The sequence below is a fragment of the Euprymna scolopes genome, chromosome 13, assembly GCF_053919585.1.
Source record: "Euprymna scolopes isolate OS-2025 chromosome 13, ASM5391958v1, whole genome shotgun sequence".
NCBI classification, from domain to species: Eukaryota; Metazoa; Mollusca; class Cephalopoda; order Sepiida; family Sepiolidae; genus Euprymna; species Euprymna scolopes.
The window spans coordinates 6,851,229-6,865,400 of record NC_136494.1 but is presented as its reverse complement, the minus strand read 5'-3'; the positions used below and the strand labels follow the sequence as shown (position 1 = coordinate 6,865,400).

General features: G+C 34.9%; 1 protein-coding gene across 4 annotated transcripts in view; it reads left to right on the top strand.

Annotated features, from left to right (window-relative positions):
• Positions 1-14,172, top strand: part of LOC145291928 (kinesin-like protein KIF9) — a 223,834-nt gene that overhangs the window by 10,751 nt on the left and 198,911 nt on the right. For all 4 annotated transcript variants that reach the window (XR_013869494.1, XM_080137840.1, XM_080137839.1 and 1 more), the window contains exons 2-3: positions 12,411-12,576; positions 13,806-13,959. Coding sequence is in view for 3 of the 4 variants with exons in the window: in XM_080137840.1 (XP_079993966.1) it covers positions 12,411-12,576; positions 13,806-13,959 (320 nt within the window). In the remaining variant the exon portion in view is untranslated. The remainder of the gene's footprint in view (positions 1-12,410; positions 12,577-13,805; positions 13,960-14,172) is intronic.

Genomic DNA, 14,172 nt, shown 5'->3' with positions numbered 1-14,172 from the left:
ATTCTAAAGTTCAGATGCCTCCCTCCCAAGAGAATAAAAAATACGTTACATCTAAGATTTAATTTAATTAAAACGATTACATGTCACGCAGACTCTCTCTGGTCAGGAAGTCGGTGATCATTTTATGCTAGATTTATAAGCAAAAATGATCCCTCAATCTAAATTCTAAAATAAGTGTTTTTGTTTACCGAAGTTTCTCTGAGTGTTCATACATAATCGCCTAAACAAAAGAAGGTTGTTTTCTTTTCTTTTTTTTTTTATGTGGTAGCAGTGATTTGGCTGAATAATGATCTGGATATTTGCACTTTTTTTTTTTTTTTTTTTTTTACAAGGTAGTCACCACTTATCAAGGCCCGGAAGCCACTCGGGGATAAGGGTTATTGCATGTACAGTAATCAATGGGATAATATCGTAGTAATCGTTAGCAATGGAGATTTGATAAAGTGCCTTACTTAAGGGGGCGGTTCATCAGGAATTTGTTTACATTGGACTTGAAGACATCCATATTGTAGTCAGGTGGGAAACAGGCAACCGGAAGAGAGTTCCGCAGGCCTGCACTTCTAAAAAACAAGCTTTGTTCATGGAATCTACGTTTTGATTTTGGCACAGATAAGGAGTAGGGAAAACTTTTGATAGTGGTTTCAGCTAGACGGGTGTTTATCATGAAAGATTGGCGAGGGGGGACCAGAGATTGGAGCTCAGACGAGCACCTGCCATGGTAGTAACGATAAAACAAAGACAGGCTCGTAACGTCTCTCCTGTGGGAGAGAGGTTGCAGGGAAGAGAAAAGGGCATCCCCCACTAAGACACGAAGCCTATTTTGTACTCTATTAAGGCAGGATAGGCTGTTTTTAGCAGCTCCTGCCCAGATGTGGCAGCAGTACTCCATCCTTGGACGTACTTGGCTTTTATACAGATAGAGAATTGCATCAGGGGTGAGATATCTTCTGGAGCGGTAGAAGGATCCTACCATTTTTCCAGCGACCTTGGCAACTGATTGATGTACGTGTTCCATTTCAGGTCAGGAGTAAAGATCAAGCCCAGAAGCTTATCAAAACATGGAACTTCCCCTAGATGAGAGCTGCCCATTTCAATTGATGCCAGATGGGGATCAGAGCGTTGATGATGTAAAGATAGGAGCTTGGATTTAGATGCATTAAAAATAACCAGCCACCTCCTCCCCCACTGTACCACGTGCTCAAGATCAGAGGAGAGAGAATCAGAGAGAATTTGTCATTTGCAGCCTTTGATGTGTTGCCATAGATGGTCGTGTCATCAGCATAGATGTCAACGAATGATTTAAGTATGTGTTTTGGGAGATCATTGATGTATATCAGGAAGAGAGTTGGGCCCAGGATGGACCCCTGAGAGACTCCAGCATTAATATTGAGGGTCTCTGATTTTTGCCTATCAACCACTACTCTTATGAGCCTATCTGAGAGAAATGATTTAATGATCGAGAAAACATTTCCAGTTATACCGTAGCTGGAAATCTTGTGAAGTAGGCCCTTATGCCATACCTTATCGAAGGCCTTTGATATGTAAAGAGCAATTGCCCTAGAGAGGAAGCCTCTGTCAAGAGATTTGCTAATCCTATGAGATATAACAGTTAACACATCTGCTGTAGATCTGGCAGAACAGAAACCATATTGCATGTCACTAAGAAGGTTATTTCTACTGAGGTGGTTTGTAAATATAATTTTTGTGAAAACGTTTAAAATTGTCTGAAAATTAAAACTTTAAATGTCGAAAGTTTTTTTTCACATTTATTTTTTTTTTTTTTTGTTACAAAAATAATAATGTTCATATTTTTGTGTACAAGTTTCAAAGTTAATAATTTGAAAATAACACTCGACATTAAATGAGTGTTTGATTTAGATTGGAAATGTTAACTACATAAAAATCAGCGAAATTTTATTAGGTTGGTGCAAAAATGTCATTTTTTTATCAGATATATATACGTTAAAAAAACATTATTTTTGCACCAACCTAATAATATATATATATTTCACCATATTGATTACATTCTTTGAAGTAGCAGTGGCAGTGAATGTTGTTTTAGATATTGCCTCTTGATTAGACAAAAGCTCAAATCAGCAGTTTCTTTCAACCACTTAACACCTCACTCAATTTCCGAGGAGGGGGGGGTCTTGAGGGAGTCACAGCTCATCAAGGTCTGGAGGGTTAATAAGTGTTATGTATATGGTAAGACAACATGATCAGTAATGGCGGAACTTGGTTAGGGTTTGATTATTTAAGAGGACGGTTCAACAAGAACTTAATTACATTAGATTTGAAAATAACCATGTTATAGTCAGCTGGGAAGCAGCCCTGTGGTATTGTGTTCTAAAGACGGACAGCTCTAGGAAAGAAACTCTGCTCATGGAATTTTCGTTTAATTTTATGCACAGATACAGTGAGGAAACTTGTTGACGATTGTTGTAAGCAAATGAAACCAACTTTTCAGCAAAGTTCAACTTTATTCGTTAAACCGATTTCTTTCTACGGTGATACACTGATTCCGATGCTTCTCTAAGAATATGATTTTTTTTTTTTGTAAAACGATTGGCATTTGACCTCAAAATATGCCTCAGTTTCTGATATCCCTTCTTCATTAGCACTAAGGCTCCTTCCCTGGGGCATTCCTTTGAGGTCTACAAATAGCCAGTAGTCGTGAGAGGCCAGATCTGTAAAATAGGGTTGGTAACTGCAATTCTTGTAGTTGTGGTCATTGACTTGCGGCACAGTGCATTTTCTCTGGAAGAAAGGGCAGTTTTTTTCTTCATTTTTAGTAATTTCTTCCTTTAAACGGCTCCTGGATATGACCTTAAACGATATCCGGTGATGAGGCCCCAGCTTGCGGGCTTTGGGGAGTGTGGCGCCACCCTTTAATTACCATTGCTCCCAGGCCCAGTCTGACCCGAAGTGGTAGTACCTGTTAGGGTCCCAACTATGGGTTAAATAGAAACCGACTTGAAAACAACAAATATATTCTATTAAAAAATATTTCTTCAAAATCAGTGGATTCAGCATTAAATAACCTGAAAAGGGTTGATATGCCGTAAAACAAACAAGCAACCAATCCTTCAAATGTATCAATGATGTTATTACAAATAGTTGCTATTGATGGTTCTTCCTATTTCAAGCTAATCAATTTAGCATTGCAAAATGAAAAAGCCAAAACCTTACCTGCTGATTGATGTCTACATCTTTGGCTGTTATTCCGCAGTTTAGTTATGAATCGATGTCTCATCGATTGTCGCATCTTCATACAAAAATCTCATTTATCGTTTCTAAATTTTCGAGACAAGAATTGCTTATTTGAATTACTCGAATTACTATTCTCAGCTTGCGTGTTATTTTTACAACTTTTTCGTTGTTATAACGTCTGATAGTCTTCAGGTCTATCTTGTAAAACTTTGGAACCGGCACAGAATTTCAAACGGAATCCTTTTTTTTAATCCACGGGAGTAGCATGCGCTCATTCCACCAGCTATGACCAGCTAAGTCACTGCGGGAAGGCATGCAAAGCTTCCTCCTACTCTAGTCGGGGACCCACCATGTTTATTAGAGCAGACAATCGATTTGATTGAAAAATGAGCGATTAACCGATTTCGATGACGGTAAAATATGGGAGTGTGAAACCGTTGTTGATCATCATTTAATCCCGGGCAACGTCGTGTCTCCCTGTTCGCATAATTTAAATAATTGTTGAGCTGTCCTCTTAAATAATCAATTTTCAAGTCTAATGTAATTAAGTTCTTGTTGAACCGTCCTCTTAAATAATCAAGCCCTATCCAAGCTCCACTATTACCGATCATCACGGTGTTTTTTTCAGTCTGACACACATTAACTTTTATCCTTGAGTGGCCCTTAGGCCTTGATAAGCGGTGACCCCGTAGTAAAGAAAAAAAATTAACGATTTGGAGAATGGCATGAAAAATAATGGTCTAGATTTTAATGTTACGAAGACCGAAGTTAAAATCAGTGGTTGTAGTGTTGGAAAGTTTCCAAACAAAGGAAAGTTTCTCCAGCGCAAAAATATGAGGAATACTTAGTCTAAGTATTCCTCATATTTTTAAGAGGATTATATCCAAAAATTACGAAAATCGATGAGGTAGTAAATTATTTATTAAAGAAAAAAATAGAATTTGATGAAAACGATCATAAGACACAGGAGAATTCAGAAGGGAGATCATTTTCTGTTTCGATTTAAACCAGATGGCGGCAATAATTCAGTAATATTCAGGTAATTTCGACTGCATCATTTGGAAGCTACCATTATAACTTATTAGAATTGCCAAAAAAAAAAATCAGTTAAAACCATTTTTTTTTTTTATCTGTAAACTCCATTTATTGACTACAAAATCTCGTCCCAATAGTGTAGAAGTGCTGTTTCCCTGTTCAGTTTATGGAAAGGGTGGTGTCAACAGGTGCAATTCAGTCTTTTGTGATGCTTGTAATCAGAGGCCGTCTCTCAGATGAACTGAGCACACTACAAGAGATAAAAAGAAGTGTCAGCTAGATTCTTCCTCTTTTCTTGGCCAGGACACGGTAATGACAACTTATGTTCGGCAATCCTAAAACTTCTCCTTAAGGGCTCAACACAGCACACACACACCCTTGTGCTTCTGGCCTTAACTTTAACAAGAAGATATAAGAATCCAACATGTCTATGGTCCTGGATATGACCTTAAACTATATCCGATGGTGAGGCCCTAGCTTGCAGGCTTTGGGGAGTGTGGAGCCACCCCTTAATTACCATTGCTCCCAGGTTCACTCTGACCCGGAGTAGTAGTACCTGTTAGGGTTTCAACTATGGGTTAAATAGAAATTGACTTGAAAAAACAAAAAACAAATATATTCTATTAAAAACTTTTTCTTCAAAATCACTTGATCGGCATTAAATGACCTGAAAAGGGTTGATATGCCGTAAAAGAACCAACCAACCAACATGGCTACGACTGACCCTTGTCATCTAAATAATGTAGCAGACAGTTTGACTTCCACACCTGCATATTTCTTTTCTTTGTTTTTTTTTTTTTGTTCACTTATCAAGGCTGAGAGGCCACTCTAGGATAAGGGTTAAGTGTTAGGTAGATAGTGAGATATCAAGATCACTTATGGCGGAATTTGAGTAGATAGATTATCTAAAAGGATGGCTCAATAGGATTTTATTCACATTAGGTTTGAAGAGGATTATGTTATAGTCAGCTGTGAGGCAGACACACGGTATTGTGTTCCACAGATGGACAGTTCTGGGGAAGAAACTCTGCTCATGGAATTTTCGTTTAGTTGCAGCTATGTGAGTATTTACTGTGAATGTTTTACGAGGAGGGACTATAGATTGTAGCTCAGTCAAGCAGCTACCATAAAAGTAACATTAGAGCAAGGACAGATGTAAAAACATCCCTGATATATGAACTCTTTTCTCTTTCCTACCAAAGGGACATTTATCTAAAAACACATTGAGTTCCTAACCTTTTTTCTTTGTCTATCCTCATGGACGCATTCATTTACTAATACCGTTCGCGTTTTCATTTTCATTTTATTTACACGTTAACGAAGACGATTCTACAAATAAAGTTGTTTTAAATGTTAGAATGAGATTGCCTTTCTATTCAAAATATAAAAATAGCAAATTGTGTGCAAGGTTTTGAATAAAATGTTTTTTTTGTTGTTTTTTTTTTATGTCGACTTGATAAGAGTAGATTAAATATTGGCTTTTCTTTCAATAACAACCCGAGCACATAGCACGAAAAAACAAATGCAAATTTATCTCTTTTTAGTTGGGAAACAAGATGCCAGGCAAAAAAATTTGATATGAAGTCGGTCAGATTAGAAAATATCATTTTACCCTCGAGGGAATTTCTATAAAAATGAAAATTGCTTTTTTTTTTCTTTTCATAAATCTAAATTACCATTAGAAGAATTGATAATTAATACTGAAAATTATTGTTTAATTCATTTATGAAACTACTATTATCTTACAAAAACTTGTTTTTTTTTATTTATTTAGATATTAAAGAGGACTGAGTTATCTCCCTTGCTTTGTGAACTTCAACTATTATAAATGTTTTTTTGTTTTTCTCATCTAAAATAAAATATAAACGTGTAAAGCAAGTTGCCATCTGTTTGTGCTTCTCTTAAGTAAACATAATTTTAAAGCTTCATCGAATTATTATTTTTTAATTTGTTTTATTTGGATTATTCAGACTACTGTTCTCATTTGAAGTGTTTTCAAGTTTCAGCTGATGTAACCTTTAACTTTCTTCAGATGTATCTTGTCAAACTTTAGAATTTGCACAGAATCTCAAACAGAACCGATCCTGGATATGACCTTAAATTCTATCTGATGGTGAGGCCCCAGCTTGCGGGCTTTGGAGAGTGTGGAGCCACCCCTTAATTGTCATTGTTCCCAGGTCCATTCTGACACGGAATAGTAGTACCTATTAGGGTACCAACTATGGGTTGAATAGAAACTGACTTAAATAAAAACAAAACAAATGTATTCTATTAAAAATTTTTTAAAAATCACTAGATTCAGCATTAAATAACCTGAAAAGGGTTGATATGTCGTAAAACAACCAACCAACCATCAAACAGAACCCTTTATTTAATCCAGGGGAATAGAAATCTTAAGTAATTGACAATCGTATTCTTAGTATCACCCACATTAAGGATTGAACCGTCAACTTCTAGAAGAGTGTCTTTTAGAACTGAATTTTGCCTAGTACTATGTTGATTACACCATGGGTCCTTGCAGATTCTTGCTATCTTGTTAAAACTGCAAAAGTATTTATCTAAGCTAGCAGGGACGCCTAGCATAGCCCGGTCGTAAAGTATGCTTAAATATGACATTTTCATTTATGCAGATTTCATATATATTATTATAGAATCAAATTTCTGTTGATTTTTATATATTATAAAGTTTTGATTTCAAAGATAAAAACTCATATCCATATGACTTGGGTGCATCAGCTTGAATCGAAACCAAAACTTATGAAGAAAAATATATATAACCTTAGTTCCTTCAGCTATAATCGAAACCGAAACCAAAACTTATGAAGAATTCTTGGTAAAATTATTTATTACAAGAAATGGAAGATCATAAGAATTAAACGACAGTCACTCTGAAGAAAAAAGATGTAAACATGACACACAAGATACCACACGCTATCGTATTAATATATAGATAATCCTCATCTTAAAAATTCTGCAACGTATTACTTTTTAATTTAATATTACTTGAATATTTATGTAAACGATAAATGCAATAACATAAAAAAATAAAAATGTAAGTCTTATACATTTTGCAAGATTGAATTCCACTTCATCGCAGATTCCAAACATAACTTTGCATTTTAAATATTTTTTAAAAAATGTAACCAAGGCAGACTTATAAGTCTCCACCCAGGCAATTTTTTATTATTGTGTATACTCACTAGGAGTCCTCACACAGGTCATCATCACAGATTACTCACTGACAACAAAAAAAGAGGTGTTCCCTGGAGTCTGGGTGACAAGTCTCTCCAGATTTCTAGCACTCTCCGCCTCTATCGATAATCTTTGCAAATGAATTTGTGTTATCGCAACAGCTGTATGCCATTGACTTCTTGCTGGCAATGATCATTGGTCATTGGTCTTCTCTGGAATTTGAGTGACAATAACCTTCCCTCAAGATCCTGATCTTCGCACTCATCCAGTGGAGGTCTGAGTGGTGTCTTTTCATCCTCCTATGGGAACCGAGTTCCACACACAAGTGCACACACGGACACAAACTTTTAACATTAAGTTAAACCTAATTATCTCCCTTTAACTCTGGCAATATCATTCTTTGCCGCAAGGTGGCGTTAACATCTCACTTCCGAATTCGCTTGATATCACTCGCCCTCTTTTCGATTTTAGCGTCGAAGTTTGCAGACGTGTCACGCCATGCTCCTGCATAGCATTCCTGCAAAGGACATTCACACTCTCCGAATTACCATGCAAATAATGTTTTCTTATACATCTTCGGTATTGAACCGTTTCTCATTTCTCTTTATCAATGTCTGTGAATAAATGTATGCGGGTTATGAATTATAATCTCATCGCATTCATTCTTGGGCTAAGAGGACCATGCGAGCTCTCTCCTATCCTCTACCTAACTTTGCATGCTACACTCCTTGTTCCTTTTTGACTATTTGATGTCAATTTACTGCCAGTCAATTTAGATATTACAGTTTATTATTCGCTAGCAGGGGTACCCAGCGTTGCCCGGGTATGAAGAGGTTTTATAGTAAGAGTATTGACGGACGAAGCTCTAAAAAAAAAAATGTTTCAATCGGGCGAGTATGCAAAGAAAGAAGAAAACAAAATTAACTAACCTCTTAAAAAAATGAAAATAGCAGCAAGTACTTGTGCTAGCACAAAAAAAAAAAATTAGCCACAATAGCCAGGCTTGAACCTGTAATACTAAGAGGAAAAGGAGGTGAGAAAAAGGAAATGCTTTAGTTGCCGCACCCACCACGACTAATGACATCGCAGTCGTTCAAAATAAGTTTAGTCATTGCAAGGTGTATGATGACTTTGCAAAAATATTGATGCAAAAACTGACCCCTCATTGTAAAGAACGACTCAGTTGACAGTCAAAGAATTAATGTTTTTGGCCAATTTTTGGATATTTGTCATCAGAGAGTCTGATCTGATATTGATTTTGTTAGTGTTGGTCATGTGGGTTGAAAGTTTTAGCGAGACATACAAACATACATACATTCACACACACACACACACACAAAAACAGACAGGCAGGTGAGATTTATATTATAGAGTTATTACTATTATTTTTTATAACTATTCACATCAAACAAGGTGCATTTCCACTGAGACGTTAGGGGTTACTATGAAATTTGGAGTCAGACAATTAGGGACATCCTAAATGGAGAGTTGTGCAGTGAAATGTTTATTCACATTACATTTAAATTTCTGCATGTTAGTACAGCTGACAAAGCAGGGAGAGAATTCCAAAAGCAGCTGGAGGAAATAAACTATTAGAGTAGAAAATTTTCTGGCATCTGAGGATTTGTACAGTGAAGAAGGGGTGGGATTGTCAAGTTGGTTGCGGGTATTTATGTTGGATGAGGAGTACAAGTGCAGCAAGTTTGGAGCGCATTCCATTGAAATACTTGTAAAATAAGCAAATAACAAAATAAGCAATTCTTGACAGCACCTGTTTCTGCACTATGAAACAATAATATAATTTAATTATGTCAATTTTTTAAATATTTTCTGCCTGACTTATCAGAAGAATAAGAACTCTTTAACTTTAAAAAGAAAAGAAAAAGAATTTGGACATGATTACATAAATCCGAAAAAAATCTGATGAGTAGTTGCAATTGTTTTATATATATATATATATATATATATATATGTATATGTGTGTGTGTGTGTATGTATGTAATATATATATATATAATATAAAGCTGAATGTCTGTGTGTGTGTGTGTCACGAATAGGCTCCTATATGGTTGACTATTTTAAAAAAAACTGATCACATATAATGATAGAAGATGTATCAAGACACAGGAATGAGTATGTTTGATCTGGCAGAACGGTGATTCATTAAAATTGTGGGGTCTGCGTTCGCGCCTGGTCCACAAAGTATGGAAATAACAAATTTAAAAATAAAAAAAAAACGTTTACAAGTGTTTTTGATATAGATGTACATAAGAATACTTTGATAAGTTGTTTTAATTTAAATAGGGATGGTATAATAAAATTGTGGGGTCTGCGTTTACGCCTGGCCTCCATAGAATGGAAATAGGCACAAACTTTAATAAAGACTTTTCATATCTATCTGCGTAAGTATACTTTGATAATTATGTTTCAGTTTGAAGAAATATGGTATAATAAAATTATGGGGTGTTCGTTCGCGCCTGACTTCCATAGAATGGAAATATGTCACAAAGTTTAACAAGGTTTTTTAATATAGATCCACAGAATATTGTGATAAGTGTTTCAGTGTGAACAGGTATGGTACAATGAATTATGGGGTTTATCTATTTTATTTTTACTTTTATCATATTTTGCTTTGGTTTTGATATCCCCAAATTCGAAGCTATCTCTTTACAACCCTTCCTTTTCATAACCTATCATACTTTAATAAATCAGAGTCCATTTTCTGTAGGCTGTTTTTGAATCCAATCAACGACGGGTACTTTTGCTAGTATATATATATATATATATATATATATATATATATATATATATATATATATACACACACACACCAGTTGTAAAATATATTTAAGTATATTTTAATACATACAGATTTCGTATTTATTATTAGAGATAATTCTCTGTTGAATATTATATATATATATATATATATATATATATATATATATATATATATATATATATATATATATATATATATATATTTATATATATAGACCTTGCTTTTTGTGACTTGGTTATTCCTTAAACCCAAGGAAAACCTCCGCACCTGTCGTTATGAGATAGTCGGGGAGATGAAAGAGTCTGTGACGGTCATTAACATGCTCACACAAGAGGACTTCCAGAACTTGTTGGAACAGTACAAGTGCATTGCAGCCAGAGGAGATTACTTCGAAAGGGACTAGAGTTTCATGTGTGTAGTTATCAATAAAAGTGTCCATACGAAAAAAAAAAGGTCTGGAAACTTATTGAAGGCACCTCGTATTGCAAAAAAGCACTCAATATTTTACACCTGCTGATAGGACAGCTTTCTTTGGAGTTGTTTGAAGATTCAGATTCTTGGATTATCATGCGGATAATGTCGGCCCAGGTAAAACGTTTACCTTTAACGCTCTTATTAGTGATATGACAAAATAAAAATGCATACAGCATAATCACATTGACAAACCATTTCTCGTTAGATTACTGAAGTTAAGCAACGTTAACTCTGATCAGTATCTGATGGGTGATCTTTTGAGAATACCAGGCGCTGTATGTAGGAGCATGTCGACACCTCCCAGCTTAAAACTTCAAAAACATAATGTCGTCACTTCCCTTGTCAGGAATATATAAGCAACTGGAGACGCTTTATGAATTTAATATTCCCATGAAACTTCCTCCTTTGAAGGAAATCGATTCAATCCACTGAGGTTAAGTGCTGCTTTGGTACAATAAAGAACTAGAGGAAAAAAAATCAGTATTTTATCTTTTCGAAGAGGGGAGGGGAGGGGGTAAGCATCATGGCTGCCGGTCATCAATTTTGTGAATGTTTTTATATAATATCAATCTAACTCAGAAGTTCTCAACCAGGGCTAAATTTACCCCTAGAGGGTAAAAAAATTATATAGTAGGGGGGGGGTAAATAATTGAAATACTTGATGATTTAAAAATAATTATTCTCTCCCCCCCCCCCGACAAAGAAGGGATTGGACCTAGTAATTCACTCTTCCGTTTTTTCACATTTTTCTCCATAACCATTCCTTGAATTTTTTTTTTTTTAATTTTGTATAAGCATTCGTTATGGTAAAAGTAAATTTTTACCAAAACGGATTTTCTGGGATAACTGTGGTTACCCCCCCCCCCCCGGGATCATTATAGAGGCAAAATTGCCCCTAAATCATTCATCCATTCATTTGTTTGCACTTTTCTCAATAATCATGCCTTTTTTTTTTTTTTTTTTTTTTTTCAATTTTCACCCCAAACAAGGCACAGTGCCACTTTGAAGCAAGGGGCTACTATCAGGCGCTTGATTAGCAGGGGCATTATGAAGGGAGATGAGTAGAAAGATGTTTGTTCACATTACACTTGAACTTCTGCATATCAGTACAGTTGAGAAAGCAGAATCCCGGAAGGGAGTTCCAAAGACCTGCAGTTCTGGAGAAGAAACTATTGGAGTAAAAGGCTTTCTTGCACCTAGGGATCTCTACTGTAAAGGGATGAAACTTAGTAGCTTGTCGGGTTTGTCGAGGGTAGTTACGTCGAGGAGGTACAATTGTTTGCAGTTCGTCAGAGCATTCACCATCAAAGTATTTGTAGAACAGGAAGAGGGATGCAACATCTCATCGATGGGACATTAATGCCTTGAATTTTTTTGAAATTTTGCACAAACATTAGTCATGGTGAAAGTAAATTTTTCACTCATAGAAGGGGACCTTTTATGTTCGGTTTGTTTCTTTTCAGATTGTGTCATATCTAAGAAACGTACCTACCTGGATTCATATGTTCAATATGGCTTTGATTTCGTTTTATACAAAAAATCATAAACAATAAAAAGGTTCTTGAGCCCTTCTTGTTTTTCTGTCACTTTAGGATGATTACGATTTTTTTGTATAGGATTAGGGGATAAATGGAGAAATACATAAAGGCGAAGGGTCAATAATGGATGAAAGGTTGAGAATGGCTCAGTTAACTGCTTGTTTTCTTTTTATATTTAGACGATCAACATTCATTTGAAGCGGGATGCGACAAAAGGAGTAATAAACCATCAAATTACGGATTGGTCGTTTACTTTCAATGGTATATTCAACAATATCGACCAGGAGACTGTGTTCGAGACGGTTGCAAAAGACCTTGTTTCGGGAGCACTAAATGGATACAATGGTAAATTTGAAAAAAAAATCTTATTTCTATTAATTTTTAAAGTTTTTCTTTTTTTTCTTTTTAGTAAGTCGTTTTTATATCTTTTTCTATATTAGTTAAAACCACAAATAAGCGGCTAAAAAAAAAAAAAAATTTAAAAACATCAAATAAAAGAAAAATGAGCAGAATTTATTTCCTACAGAAATAAATTGGTTAACTGATGTAAAACGCTAGAATGGCCCTGAAATCTGGGATTATTTTACGTGAAATTTTCATATTTTCTTTTTGGCCAAGTTTTTTTTTTTTAGGGTGTTCATAATTGCCTAAAAAGGGAGAATCGCATTTTGAGGCAACAAGTGGAACCGATTTGACTGAAGGTGCTTATTTACATTAATACAAAAGAAATCTTGCAATCAATTTTTAAAGTCATAGTATTAGATTTCAGTGTTTCTTGTACATAAAATGCATTACAACTTTAAGTTCTCTAACTCCATTTTTTTTTTTTTTTAGATGCAGGAATTTTTTATGATCTTGCAGCATATTTATGTGTATTTACTGTAGATTACTTGGAAACCATTAGTTTGGGGAGATTTTTTAGTGCCATGTTTGGATTCCTTGCACAGAAATACACTTATATGGCAAATTTCATTGCTTAGTCTTGAGTTTTGACAAAGATATAACATTTTTACTGTTGCGAAAAAAAAAAAAAATGTGACGAAACACATGTGCAAAGCATAAAAATATTCATAACTTCCTTATTTTTCAGTCAAATTTATTAAATAATCCAACAAGAGTTGATATGCTATAGAACAACTAAACCAAATTTCATGGTCCTGGATATGACCGTAAACTATATCCGATGGTGAGGCCTCAACTTGCAGGCTTTGGGGAGTGTAGAGCCACCCCTTAATTGCCATTGCTCCTAGGTCCACTCTGACCCGGAGTGGTAGTACCTGTTAGGGTCCCAACTATGGGTTAAATAGAAATTGACTCAAAAAAAACAAAAAAAAACAAATATATTCTATTAAACACTTCTTCTTCAAAATCACTGGATTCAGTATTAAATAACATGAAAAGGGTTGATACGCCATAAAATAAAAACAATCAACCAAATTTCATTAATAAATATTCAAATATAAAAAAAAAACTTTTACCAAATTTAACTCGAAAAGTGTTGATATGCCGTAAAACAAAACAACCAAATCTAATTAATCAACAAAATTTCTTTTCTTTCCTTTTTGTCTCGTAAGGAACCCTTATGTGTTATGGTCAAACCGGATCTGGTAAAACCTTCACAATGTCTGGAGTCAGTGAACATTTTCAAAATAGGGGCCTGATTCCAAGGGCTTTAACTCACTTGTTTAAAGAGATTGAGGGTCGTCAAGCAGATGCTATCAATGTCAGGTAAGAGTAATTTTAAAAATTAAATTTTGTTTTTCTACTTTTAAATTAATTTTAGTTTACTGTATGCAAATGCACTACAGCAGTCGTTCCCAACCCTTTTTAATATGGCAGCTCACAGTTGAGCTCTTTTTTTTTTTTTTTTTTTTTTTTTTTTTGCATCAGAAAAAATGAATATATTCTATAAAGCTTTTTTATGATAAAATAATTTAAAAA